Source organism: Podarcis bocagei (genome assembly GCF_964188305.1).
Source record: "Podarcis bocagei genome assembly, chromosome: 4".
Taxonomy (NCBI): domain Eukaryota; kingdom Metazoa; phylum Chordata; class Lepidosauria; order Squamata; family Lacertidae; genus Podarcis; species Podarcis bocagei.
In genome coordinates, this window is record NC_138128.1 from 72022316 (window position 1) to 72036082 (window position 13767).

Below are 13767 nucleotides of genomic sequence, written 5' to 3' on the forward strand. Positions count from 1 at the left end.
CTGGCCGTTGGGTGCCATGGCAACAGGAGAAGGACTAGGGAGAGCGCTGAAGCCTCGAAGGCAGGCCGCAGTCCTCCCCGAAGTTTATGAAATTAAAGGGGAGGGAAATACGGAGATATTATTTGGTGACAACTTTTTTTAAAAAAAAAAGTTTGGTGTTTAGCATTGAGATGCAGGTTTTTTTTTTTTTTTTAAAAAATAGTATTCGAGACCTTAACCCATTTCAGCATCTGCCACTTACGCCCAAGAGGCTGAAACTCAACCAGCAAAGCCTCCCGCTTTGTCAGGATTCCTTGATGGGGGAAAAGCTCGACCAGTTGCATTTGGGTCTGTCACGTCACAGCAAGAGCTCTGCAAGGAAAAAAAAAAAGGCAACACTGCCTAGCAAAACTGATAACGTTTTCCGACCTGCTAATATATATATAGAGAGAGAGAGAGAGAGAGAGAGTGTACTACAATGCCTCACTAAATACGGGGGATGGATCATCTGGCCAGATTTTTATTCTTGGTACTTCTGCCCTTCTGAATTTATGTATATATGGGTTTATAATTGTATTTGATTTATATCAATGTTCCCTGCACCGATATCACGTGGTGGTGGGTGCCTTAAAATATTTTAAGCAAATCTCCCCAAGACATTTGCACATAGTATGACAGCATGGTGGCAAATTGCACCGTCACTTGGCACAGAAGTGAGGAATGCAAGATCAGGAAACACTGTCCAGTTGATTCGTTTAGAATCGTTTAGAACAGTGCTCCTTTCCCTCTGTGTAGACAGGACGTCCTGAGAGCAGTGCAAGTTTTTGCATCTCAGCCATGAAAAGGACCACCAAAGATCTGTGCAGGGTTATGTATAAGTGCCCGATCTTTGTATGAACATACCTGAAATCCACATCCACAAGTAAATGGAGCACCCAGAATGGATGTACTCTAACGAAAAAGGAATGTGGAACCTGTGGTCCTCCAAATGTTGTTGGAGTTCTAAATCCCATCAACCCCAGCCAGCGTGGCCAGTGGTCAGGCATAATGGGAGTTGTAGTCTAACAACATCTGGAGGTTTTTCCCCTGTCAAAATGGATGGGACAGAGAACATATTTGCATAAGCCTTTGTGTAACTTGCCCTTTTCCCTGTGTGAAGAACCAGCTCATATATATAGTGTAAGACTTCTTTCTCTCCATAAATTTACTATTTACTATTCCAACATTCTATTCCAACATTCTGTTTCCAGCACAGTTGCCAATCAAATGTTTGTGGAATCTTAAAAATAGAGTATGGCCCTGTTTTTTCCTTTCCAGCACATAATATTTGCAAGTTTGCCTTGCCTTGTTTAATGGGAGGTTCTGTTTAGATATCATAGTAAAGGCTGCAGTCCTAACCATGTTAACACGGGAGTAAGTCCCATTGGACACAGTTGGATTTACTCTCAAGTAAACATGTATAGAATTGTGCTGTTGTGCTGTGTACATGCGGGAGGACAGGAGTGCCAGGTGTGCTCTGGTCCATGGGGTCACGAAGAGTCGGACACAACTAAACGACTAAACAACAACAAAACAACAACTAGTGTACAGTTCTAACAACATCTACTCAGAAGTAAGTCCTGTTGAATTCCACTTAGTCTTTCAGCAAAGGGAAAACACAATGGAAGTTCTGCGGCCACCGCTGATAAGAATTGGAGGACGTGTTTACAGGAAAAGACATATTCGAGAACAGCCACACCAGCATGAAGAGGAAGAGGATTTCTATGCAGGTATGCTAAGAATCCACAGAGTTCCATTTCATGAGACTATGATATGAAACTGATCTTGGCATTAGGACTTGGACAGAATTACTGAATATGGACCATGATTCTCAAGAAAATGCCAACACCCATGCTGTCTGTATGGACTCAGTATAATAAAGAAACAGACACTCAAGATGATAGAGAGTGGGTCTCAAAATTCTTAACCTGTTTGTTTAATACCGGTGAGAGAATGTCTGAAATATATGGATTAGAGGACAATATTATACTTGGAGTAATGTAGAGATGTGAGGGTAAGCATCAGGAATACAATTATATGGGGGCTGTAGCTCCGGAATAATATATGGGCTTTGCATATATATTTATGGTTATATTTTCAGATCATGGTCTCTCCAGTTAACAGAGCTGGATAGCAGGGCTGCCCGTGACTTGCTGCACAAGTCAATGCAGACTAGGGATGGGGAATCTATGGGGCTCCAGATGTTGTTGGACTCCCATCAGCTCCAGCCACCATGGAATGATTGGAGTTGTAATCCAACAGTTTTGAGGGCCACAGATTCCCCATTTGTGGAGCTGGCCATACTAGGCCCGGGGGACTATTGATATGTCATGTTTTATGGTTATTGTTGCTTTTTTTTTAAAAAAAAATAATATTTATTACTTTCCCAACAATTTAAACACAACACTACAAAAAAACAAAAACAACAACAATACAATACAATTATATTGTTGCTTTTTTTTTTGTTCCCTTTGTGAATGATGCCATGGCCTTTGGCTAGTGCAACAAAGTTTATGGTGATGATATGTCTTCCTACAAGGGGACTTCATCTCTTGCTACTCTGTTATATTCATAGGAAACACAGAGCTCTCTATGCCTGTGATTATTTGTTCCTTTAACTTTGAAAGCAACAGCTTGCCTCTGCTTTTCTGGAAGTGTATGCAATTAGTCAGACTTTTACCAAAAGTCAATTGTCACCATTGATATCACAGTCTTAACTCACAGTTTGGAGTGGAATTCAGCACACTGCCGAAAAATGCCAGCATTAGTAAGTTGTGTTGAATTGCTAAATATTTCACATTCTGTTATGGAGTGGGAGTTAAAGCTCTATTGTCAAGAGGCAACACTTGTTTTTGTGCCGAAGTTTGCTTGCATTTGAAACTACTGTTGTAGTCACTTTAACGGAAGCACCAGATGGGCTTCTGAGGAGCCATCCTGCCCTGAAGGGTGGGTGGGCAGAACAAGAAGCTTAGGCATGAATTCATGAGCAGAAAACATAAGGAGAAGAGAAACAGCAGGAAAGGAAAAAGAAAAGGGGAACAGGGTGGTAAATATCATGCTAGGTCAGAAGAATTGATGCAGTGCACACCTGATCCTTATAATGTGTACACTTGGATCCAGAATGGATATATTCCCATTCACCTAGTCCTAGGCAACTGAACCAGCTGCTATCATACTTTTTGCATCTTGCTTCCCAATCCCTTTTCCTTGTGTTTCATGTTGTGCTCTTTAGAGGATAATCCTTAGGACAAGGAGTGTCTGAGGCAGGTAGTGGTTACGAGATTAAATTCCAGGCTTAATAGAAAAAATAAAAATGACAAATTGCTGGGTCTGGATGGCATTCACCTGAGAGTTCTCAAGGAACTCAAATGTGAAGTTGTAGATCTTGTAACACTGTGAAACATAGATGTCAACTTTTCCCTTTTTTAAGGGAAATTCCCTTATTCTGAATAGGATTCCTCACAAGAAAAGGGGAAAGTTAACAGCTATGCTGTGAAGTTGTAGATCTTCTATCCCTTAGACTAGCCTCCACATCTGGAAAGCTGCCAATGTAGCACCAATTTTTTTAAAAGGAATCTGGTGGGGGAGGGAGATCCTAAAAATTACAAGCCACTGGTGGCAAGTATTGTCAAAGAAAAAATAACTTGGCATATAGAATAATAAGACTTGCTGAACAGAGACAGCAATCTCACCTTTTAGAGTTCTTTGAGAGTGTCAACAAGCATATAGATTGGTGAGATCCATTTGACATAGTGTTGTTGGACTTTCAAAAAGCTTCCAACAAGGTACTTCACTGAAGATTCCTAAGTTTATCAGTTATGGAGTAAGAGGAAAGGTCCTCTTATAGATAAGGAATTGGTTAAGCAGCAGGAAGCAGAGTGTACATGTGCATTCACAACTATCTGAAATGTCTATGTGTGTATTGCACAATGAGTATGCAAATGTCACTGTGCAACACTGCACATGTACAGACACACATTTCAGGCTGTATATTTTGGTTTGCTATAAACAATCAGTTTATAATATATTTGCCTCATTTTTTCCAGTGGCCTGCATCTTGAACACCCTTTCAGCAAATTACTCGCAGTTATTAGCCGTAGCTATAGTTCTTTATTTGACAAACCACAGTGTTTATCAAATCAGTAACATACTGTAAATTAAATTTAAGGCGCTTTAAAATTCTGCTTCATACAATGAATTTTTTCCCCCCACCTTAACAAATCCGATGATGGTGAGAGTGGGATAACACAGAGGTTTGTGACATCTTTTGAAATTATATTTCTGGTTAGCTGAAAAATAGTTGCAGTGTTTTCTTACTGAGCTAAAAATATCCCATTTTCCAACATATTACAGTCACTGCTGTTGAGAATAGAAGTCAATATCACTTTGCCTCAATTTTCAGCTTTTGGGTCCTGCATCTGTATCCACTGCTGTTCAGTGTTTTCTTAAATAAGCATTTGTATGAGGCCAAAAATTCAACATCTAGGAGAAAATTTTCTCCTACATCTCGGAGAAAAATAGATTTCCACAGGGCTATTCTGTAGATTATTTTCAATGAGAATATAAAAGAAGAAAGAAAGAAAGCCCTCCAGTTGACAGCAACAGCTGCTTCCTGACGATGTCAGGAAGACTTAAAAGTTAGCATAATGGGTAGAAGCCATTGTAGTGTGAGTGGGCTTCTGCTTATGTAATTGGATTTAACTTCCTTTCCTCCTCCTGCCAGCCCCCTCATAGGCCCCCAGATCTAGAGGATCCCAAAACCTTTGGTTTGTGAGGTGCTACAGGGTGGTGGTCAAGTCACATTTTGCAAACAGAAGTCTGTTTGTTATTTACCCTTTAGATCAGGCACCCCCAAACTCGGCCCTCCATATGTTTTTTTGGGACTACAACTCCCATCATCCCTAGCTAACATGATCAGTGGTCAGGGATGATGGGAATTGTAGTCCCAAAACATCTGGAGGGCTGAGTTTGGGGATGCCTGCTTTAGATGAATAGTTTCTAATCTCTCCATACCTTGCAGGTCCTGAGGATTGTGCAGATGAACCCTGTGATGCCTTTGTGGTGGAAGAGACAGAAAGAGGCTACCAATGTGCTGTGGACATTCCTAGCCCACTATACAAGTAAGTCTGTGTGTGTATATTCAGAATTGCTAATCATGCAGCTAGAACAACAGAGGGGAAAGTCAGGTGTTCTCGGTCTTTATTATTGATTTTACAATTAGCTTTTGACAACTACTACTGGGAAATTTGGGATAAATTAGTTGCCGTAGCCTCACATTGTGGGGACTGTCCTATGCCTTGATCACCAGGAAACTGGTGCTTGTATTAGCATTTAGGATTCCAAAATGGGTAGGATGTTTAAGCTGTTAAAGTTTGGAACTACTTAATCATTTCTTTTTTAAAAAAAACTATCACCGATTCCCTTTTCTGTTTAGATATATAATAGGCAAAAAAGGAGAAACAAAGAAGAAAATAGAAACAGAAACCCGAACCTCGATCATTATTCCTAAGCCTGGAGTTGAAGGAGAAATTGGTGAGTTCTGGGTTTTGTAAAAATTTAAATGCCTTTAATTTTTATGCATGGGTCTGACATGGTGTGAAACCTAGAGATGATAAAGGCATCCTGGTAGTACTTGGAAAGTAAATGTAAAAACTGTCATGAAGAATGAAATTAGCTGCCTCCATAATACTGAATTCAGTGTAGGAAAGGTAATATGATGTCTTCATTGCAGAATGTCAAAGTAATTTGTGTGACTATGACTGAAGGTTGGCAGTTATTACAATCCCAAGATGCCCATGGGATCTTGGCTTGGATCCCAAGATCCCATGCGCAGGTCCATGCTCAGTGGATTCTGCCCTGATGGAAGAGGAACAGAGGCGATTTTGGCTGATTCTACCTGCAACCCTTGAAAATTTGTTCTGTGGTGTTGACGAATCCACTAGAAGAGTGTAGGAAGTAGCATGGGAGCTGAAGTGGATATAGACAAAAATTGACTCCCTCTCTTCTGCCATCAGAAACCCCTGCCTAATTAAAGACCCTCCTGCACATAGGAAATGCTAGGTCCAAGCCACTGAAAGTATCTAGTAGTGAGCACGTCCTTCCGTGCTGTGAAATTCCCTAATAAATGCCCTCCATATTACACCAATTATTGCCTATCGCAGCTCATTTTTGCTCTCCCCCAGCTGCTTTTGTCCACTTAAGTCTTGGTTGAGGCCACTCATGTATTCTTTTTTGTGTCCAAATAGCTGCTTATCCCCTCACTATCTCCTACACCTTTCTGGGTATAGGAAAAATTAAGCCACCTTTTTGAACTATGGGCTCTTTACTCTTTTATTCTAGTCCTTGTTTCACTTACTGCCTTCCTGGCATTTGCTGCCTCCTCCATATATTATCTGTCTGCTTATCTGTCTCCTGAGGCTTCTGGGAATAGTCTTTCTGTACTTGCCTTCTCCTTTGCTACAACTCCAGTCAATTGCTTTCTTTCCGCATTCCAAGCTCTTCCATGCACACCCAGAACAGGATGGACAAAAACGGGTTTTGAGCATGTTTGTATTAGGTTTCTTTGTATTACTGTTTTGGTGTTGATTTGAAGACTTTCAGTAACTGAATCTTCACTGCAGTTGGCCCACCTACTGTCATTTTGGCTGAAAATAAGGAATGTAGAAGCACAGTGTGAACACATTTTAAACAGACTGAAGAAGGTCAAATTCTTTAATTCCACTTATGGTATTGCCAAAAAGTAATCTTGTGGATCTAATGTTAAGGCTATCATTGTTGGTTGCATCCTGTTATTCTAAAAGAGGGAACTACATTTTTCTCTTCATATTTATGCTTTGCATAATTGTGCAGAGTCAGGTACCATGGTTAGCATGACATTTTTTTTTAAGAACCAGACATGATTGAATGCTTGCTATCCATTTATTTATTTCCCTCCCCTTAATTATCGGTGTACTTTCTGCATGTAACATTAGACATTTATTTTCCACACAATACACTTTATTCATAAGGTGTATGAACTGCTTTTACACAAATCATTGCACAGTAATAACAGTAACACACACAAAAATCTCTTTGGCGAAAACGAGTGACAAAACTCTGCAGTGCACCCATAATGTGAACTGAAAACCTCAAATGTTTCCAGAGGAAGTAGAATCAGTTATTATAACAAAGAGACTCAAAAATAGTCTACTTTGATAAGAGAGAAAGTCCTGGCAATATCAATAGGTATACATAAATAAATACAAACCTGTATCAGGAGAAATAAAAATTGTATGAACTAAAGGACAGAAACATTTTAATGGTTAGATTCTAGTAATACATAAATATTAATATATTAAAACCAGGGAGCTTCATCTCACACTTTAAAAACACTAGTTTGATAGTAACACTGACCTGTGTATGTGCTGTTTTATTAGCCGTGACCCCCGCTAATTGATTTACAAACCTCGATTAGCGGTTTATTGCTGCCCGGCACACTTCCACTCCAGCTCTTCTTCGTCACGGTCAGCAGAGCTTCGCACAGCGTTGTAAACTGTCACCTGCTGGATTCAGCTCCCAGACAAACACACAGAGTCCCGTTTGTCTCTATACAGCATTTATTTCCAACATTTCTCAGGTATTTCCAGGGCTAGTTGCAGCCATCACTGCCCTGCGTCTGTTCCCCACAGCTCACATAGTGGGACTGACAAACTTTTCCTAAGCTCCGCCCGAGCTTCTAAAAATGACGTCAGAATGGTGTAGCATCATGGGAAAAGCTTAACTCGTTAAGTTCCAGCTCCCACACCCCCCCTTGCTGCACCTTCTGACAAGACCCTTTTGAGTTCAACACCTTCCCCTTTGCCTTGTGCTCTTTCCCAGCATCTTTCCCAGGCACCCGTTGAACCCCTTCAACACTCCCAGAATCACACTGTGCGACACTTTTCCACGCACCTGTGACCTGATACCCCCCTGACCCACTTGGGCCAGCAGTTGTGTCTTCTCCGTCAGACGTTCTCCCCTCTGACTGGACAACCCGTCCGTGAGCTTTCTCCATTACGCTTACCGGAGATGAAGCCTCACACCTGGACATTCCCTCCACAACCCTTGGAGATGCCCAAACCTTCCCTGACCCCTGACCCTGGACCTGGTCCTCATCACCGGGATCTGAACCCTGATTTTGGACCTTGTCCCCGTCACCGGGATCAGTCTCTGCCTCCCTCTCCTCCCCTTGAGGAGACTTTGCACCCGTCACCTGGTGACGTATTTCCTTTTCCTTGAAAAACTTCTCCAGAGCAGACCCAGTGAACTGTGACCCTTGGTCGCTCTTGAACCCTTGCACCCTGGTGGAGAACCTTCGTTCCACCCCCGCAACCCATTCCTGGATCAGTTGCGTCACCTCCCCCTCTGATTTGAGAGAGAAACACCAGCCAACCTGGCTGTGGTCACCTGTCAGCGACAGCACATACCTGGCCTCACCCAGACTCTCAGACCTCTTGGGTCCTGACGGATCTGTGAGAACCAGCTCAAAGGGCTCTTTGGTTACCCTCCCAAACCCGGGAAAACCAAGCACCTTTGCACCCTTGCATGCCCTGTACCCTTGGGACCTCCCACATTGTGTGATTTTACACCCTTTTGTGCACCTGTGCAACTTTTGCACATGACTGGGAACCTTAGCACACTGCACCTGTGCTTTACCAGCATTCCCACCACCCTCCAGAGGTGTCTCCAGAACAAAGACGTTGTTCTCCCTCTGCATGTTGACCCGTTGTCTCCCTCCTCTGAAAATGGAACAGGTGTCATTTTCAAAACGAGCATTGTATCCCTGCTTCTTTAGAGCTGATACATATAAAAGACAACACTTCAGTCCCGGCACAACGTAGAACTTTTGCTCCTCCTGGAAAGAAAAGAACACGTTAGCCATCACACCACAGACTGATTTTTGTGTTCCGTCTGTGAACCTAACAGTCATCCCTGTCAAAACAGCCCTGCATTTCCGCAGCTTCCCAGCAGATGTCTCTGGAATCAAGTTGCAATTTGCAGCAGAGCCAATAACAACACTCTGCTCTGGCCTTGTCCCACGAGTCTCTTGCTGGCACCTGGCAAGTCCACCAGCCTCAGTCTCACGCCTGGTTGTTTTTCCAAACCAGTTGCCATGGAAACCCGACTGGTTCCCATGAGAATTCAACAGTTTGACCTTGGCAACATCCTGTCTTGTCTCTCTGCTCCGGTGGGGGCAATCTCGACGCAGACGTTGAACTCCAGTGGAAAAACACTGCCTGGGACTTCTCCCAGCTGGCCTGGCCCTCCTTCTTCCGGAACGGCGCCTCCCACCAGCCTCGCCCCCCCTGAACTGCCGCTTCATCCCAGCAGGTTCAGTGGAAAACTTTTCAAACTTGCCTTTGGAACTTTCTGCCCCCCCCTTCTTGCTCACTAGCACTCCTTGAGGCTAAAACATCAGGAACAGGGGCTCCAGCCATCTTTAGGCTTTTGTATTCCTTCTCCAGGGCTCTGGCCTCCTGCTGAATCTTCACAGCAAACACAGCAGCACACTTCCAAGTGCCAATAGTCCCTTTGCCCCCCCTCTGGGGCCCACAGCCTTTCCCAGCTGTGCACCGGCTCTCACGTAGGTGATCAGCGCCATCTTGTCTTTCTGTTCTGTAGCAGCCATCTCCCGGCCCTTGCTTTCCGCCTCCAGCCTCACAAACACCCTGGAGCGCTGAACGGCCTCTGGCTTCCTGGCACCCAGAACAGTAGACTTCAGATCAGCAGTCAGGTTGCCCAACTTCTTAAAGTGAGCCTCCCACAGTCCTCCAAGACTTGGCAGCCTGCCATCCTCTTCCGTTCTCCCAAGGGGCCCCAAGCTGTACTTACAAACGCACCAGCTCCTCCGGCTCCTCAGCTCCGTGGAGAAACGACACCCTTGCTGCTCTCAGCTCTTGGCAGTTCTCAGCAACACAGGCACTTCTCTGCGTCTTGCAGCCTGCTGCTTTCAAACTCCGCAGCTGCTCCTTTGCCTCTTAACACCAGGCACAAAGTCCTTCCGCCTCCTGCCAGCCCCCTGCTCGACATCGCAGATCAAAGCTCCCGACAGTTTTACAAGCGGTGATGACCCATAACCTGTGCTGTTTTATTAGCCGTGACCCCCGCTAATTGATTTACAAACCTCGATTAGCGGTTTATTGCTGCCCGGCACACTTCCACTCCAGCTCTTCTTCGTCACGGTCAGCAGAGCTTCGCACAGCGTTGTAAACTGTCACCTGCTGGATTCAGCTCCCAGACAAACACACAGAGTCCCGTTTGTCTCTATACAGCATTTATTTCCAACATTTCTCAGGTATTTCCAGGGCTAGTTGCAGCCATCACTGCCCTGCGTCTGTTCCCCACAGCTCACATAGTGGGACTGACAAACTTTTCCTAAGCTCCGCCCGAGCTTCTAAAAATGACGTCAGAATGGTGTAGCATCATGGGAAAAGCTTAACTCGTTAAGTTCCAGCTCCCACAGTGTATTCATCTGAGATAGCTCTCACCTTGTTAGGAAGTGGCTTTCTGGTACAGTGGAAAATCTTGTTATTAATTCTAAACTTTTGTGAGCACATGTAGCAAGCTGTCATAAATCCTGTCTTCTGTTTTGCTTGTTTCCAGTGATCACAGGACAACACCGGAATGGTATTATTTCAGCTCGAACGCGAATTGATGTTATTGTGGAGAGCTTCCGCAAGAAGCAACCCTTCACACACTTTCTGTCATTTGCACTCAACCAACTTGCAATCCAGGAAAAGTTTCTACAGTTCAAAGAGGAGGTGTTGGAGAAGTGCTCAAATGTAAGTTGCCATGATAATACTCATAAATAATCTGAGTTTAAAAAATAAGTAGAGAATATTGCAAAATGCTACATGAGCTTGTCTAGATCGGGAGACACATTAAAAATATGTAACAACACTATTACCTGAGATGATATACTCAACGTTAGCAATATGGTGGGATAATAAGTATGATGATAAGCCATGAGAGATCATAGAAATACAATTTGTATTTTGTCCCTGGAATTCGCACATTATAAAGATAAAATCCAGGATTTCCCCATTGAAGCTGCCCACATCCTTTAGTGATGAAGAAGTGAAAGATGTTTCCCTTACTAAAGCAAGTATTTCCCCAGCACTGGCACCTTGCTACTTCCAGGACCTCTAAGCTAAGTTCTGTGGCCTGTCTGTGCAGAAGGGGTCAGAAGTGCATCCAGTTTACACGGAGTCACATTCAGAAACTGTGTAGTGTTCCTCAAATGTTGGTATTCCTGGAAAAACAGACTTATACTCTATATATAACTAAATTTTAAGAAAATCCCTAAAAGTTACAGACAAACCAGTCCTTTTATTATCTATTATCTATTATTTATCTATATATCTGGAGATCAGTAAGTCTCACAATATATTTATGGCACACTATTTTCATTTCATGTTGAATGGTATAGGCACCTTTCTGGTGAAATTCTGTGTGCAGCCAGATAAAAAACAACTTCAAACTACTGATACTCTATTCTGAGAAAATAATTTGATAGTGCATCAGAATGTGTGACTCCAGTATTTTATGAGGGTTTAATTGGATTCCTTGAAATCTGACAACATAATCCCCTTTGTCAAAATTCATAGTCTTCACATTTTTAAAACCTAGAATTAAGTCACTGCAAGAGAGACTGAAGTCTGTGAGGTACATTATTTTTTCCACACTTTTCTCTAAACTCTGTTGTATAAAATACACAGCTGCTAGTTAGTAGGAAAAAAACATACTGCTTTCGCATATGTCTCTCATTCATTTCATGGTCAGTTATCCCACCCTTATGTCACTTTATCTCACAGTGGGATGTGCCAGAAAGCAATATTTGCAAACCTATGCTTTGTAGCACGATATGAAAGTATATACAGCTGTGCAAAGCAGCGGGTGAGCTTTTAGGATGCTTAGAACCTGAATATGGTGCTAGTTATGGAAGCTGTATGTGTTTGTTCTTGCTGCTTTTTTCAGCTTCAAAATAGAGCAGTCAGTTAATGATGTCTCTATTCAAATGAGGCTGATTAACAGCCATGTTATTTAAAAAATGGAATAATATCAGGTGTTGAGATTAGCATTTCTGCTGGTTGTTGAGCAATGGTACGGAATCTTTCCCTCTCACTATAATAGTTACCATGGCAACCGAACATCCATCATTTATATTGCTGTAGTCTCATGCGTCTGTATATGCTGCAGATAACTCTTCCTCTTTTTTGCTTCATTAGAAAATTAAGGGTGTATTAAAATGTGAAAATTAATAAGCATTGTCCATCTAAGCTTTTACACTGAGCAGACAACTTGTACTGAAGATCAAGGAATATTTATATTTATTATAAGTTATTTTTATACAAACCACAGATTTCTTTCTCAGAGGAAAGCTATGGTTTGCCTTAACAACATCAGAATAACAGCAATTATAATCAAAATTCATAAAAATATCATCCCAGATAACATGGAAAATAAATCTAACACAAATAAGTTGAAATCAAGATGCCTGCTTGAACAGAAAATATATAGCTTGCCTTCTGAAAGAATAAAAGTTTGAATACAAGTGTACAAGTTTAATTTGCCCTGGCAGATGTCTCAGGGGACTAAGTTTTCTCATCAAAGCATCACAGCAAAAAAGGACCCTGCCCTTACTGATTTTATTTCTCAAGTAGCTTCTGCTACTTGCAGCTTGTGGGTTTGTCCCTTTGTTAGTGTCAGTATTTTTATATAGCACAATCAGAGTGCCTAACATTTTACAGAACAGATGAGGCAGGTTCCTTCTCTGATGAGCTTACAATATAAAGTTCAGTGGAAGACAGGGCAGGAGAAATAGGGGTGAGCAAGGAGGCAATGTGCGATTGTGTTGGTTTCACATATTTAGGTTAAGTTGCAGGCTGATTTCCATTAGGGCCCTCAAACTGTTAAAGCAGGAAGGATGAAGCATGTTTAAGACAACTAAAAACTAACAGAAGTTGTTGTGAACAAGGGAGCATATAATTCTAGTAGCATATAAATCAAAAGCAGTGAATGTAATGATATATGCCCAAATAAAGTCAGAAAGATGGAAAGCGCAATTTGATCAAGGCTTTAATTATTGAGTAAATCAAGTACAGTACAGTGGTACCTCAGGTTACAGATGCTTCAGGTTACAGACGCTTCAGGTTACAGACTCTGCTAACCCAGAAATAGTACCTCGGTTTAAGAACTTTGCTTCAGGATGAGAACAGAAATCACACGGCGCCGGCAGCAGGAGGCCCCATTAGCTAAACTGGTATCTCAGGTTAAGAACAGTTTCAGGTTAAGAACAGACCTCCAGAGTGAATGAAGTTCTTAACCCGAGGTACCACTGTACTTGTATTACATCCTCAAATTAAATTTCCAAATTAGAACAAACAAAGCCATGACCAGCTTTAGTCCCTTGAAAAAGACTATTCCATTGATCATATTGCAACAATTGATTATTGCCTTCTGAAATGTTTCTGAGTAATGACCACCAGGTGGACATACCATAACAAATTGTCATATGTAAACTTCTGTGAAAAGACTGCTTAAAGGTTGGGGAATGAATATTGAAGTTCTGGTGCTCAAAGAAGGCAATAAATCTGTTTGGAACAATTGCTGTCCAATTAGCCTGTTAGACAGACAACAGCTCAAGACTCCACCAGTTTCTTTACCAGTAAGTTGCAAGATTGGGCCAATTTAAACAACATAATTTCAAAAGAGCCGGTGGTGTTCAGGAAA

General features: G+C 42.2%; 1 protein-coding gene across 2 annotated transcripts in view; it reads left to right on the plus strand.

Annotated features, from left to right (window-relative positions):
- The window catches only part of ASCC1 (activating signal cointegrator 1 complex subunit 1), a 55957-nt gene that overhangs the window by 365 nt on the left and 41825 nt on the right, over positions 1-13767 (plus strand). The window contains exons 1-5 of one of the 2 annotated variants that reach the window (XM_081189788.1): positions 104-508; positions 1617-1748; positions 5039-5138; positions 5453-5550; positions 10639-10817. In XM_081189788.1, the coding sequence (XP_081045914.1) occupies positions 1640-1748; positions 5039-5138; positions 5453-5550; positions 10639-10817 (486 nt within the window). In that variant the 5' untranslated portion in view covers positions 104-508; positions 1617-1639. Of the gene's footprint in view, positions 1-103; positions 509-1616; positions 1749-5038; positions 5139-5452; positions 5551-10638; positions 10818-13767 lie in introns of those variants that run through there. The other variant, XM_081189787.1, reaches the window with a different exon arrangement.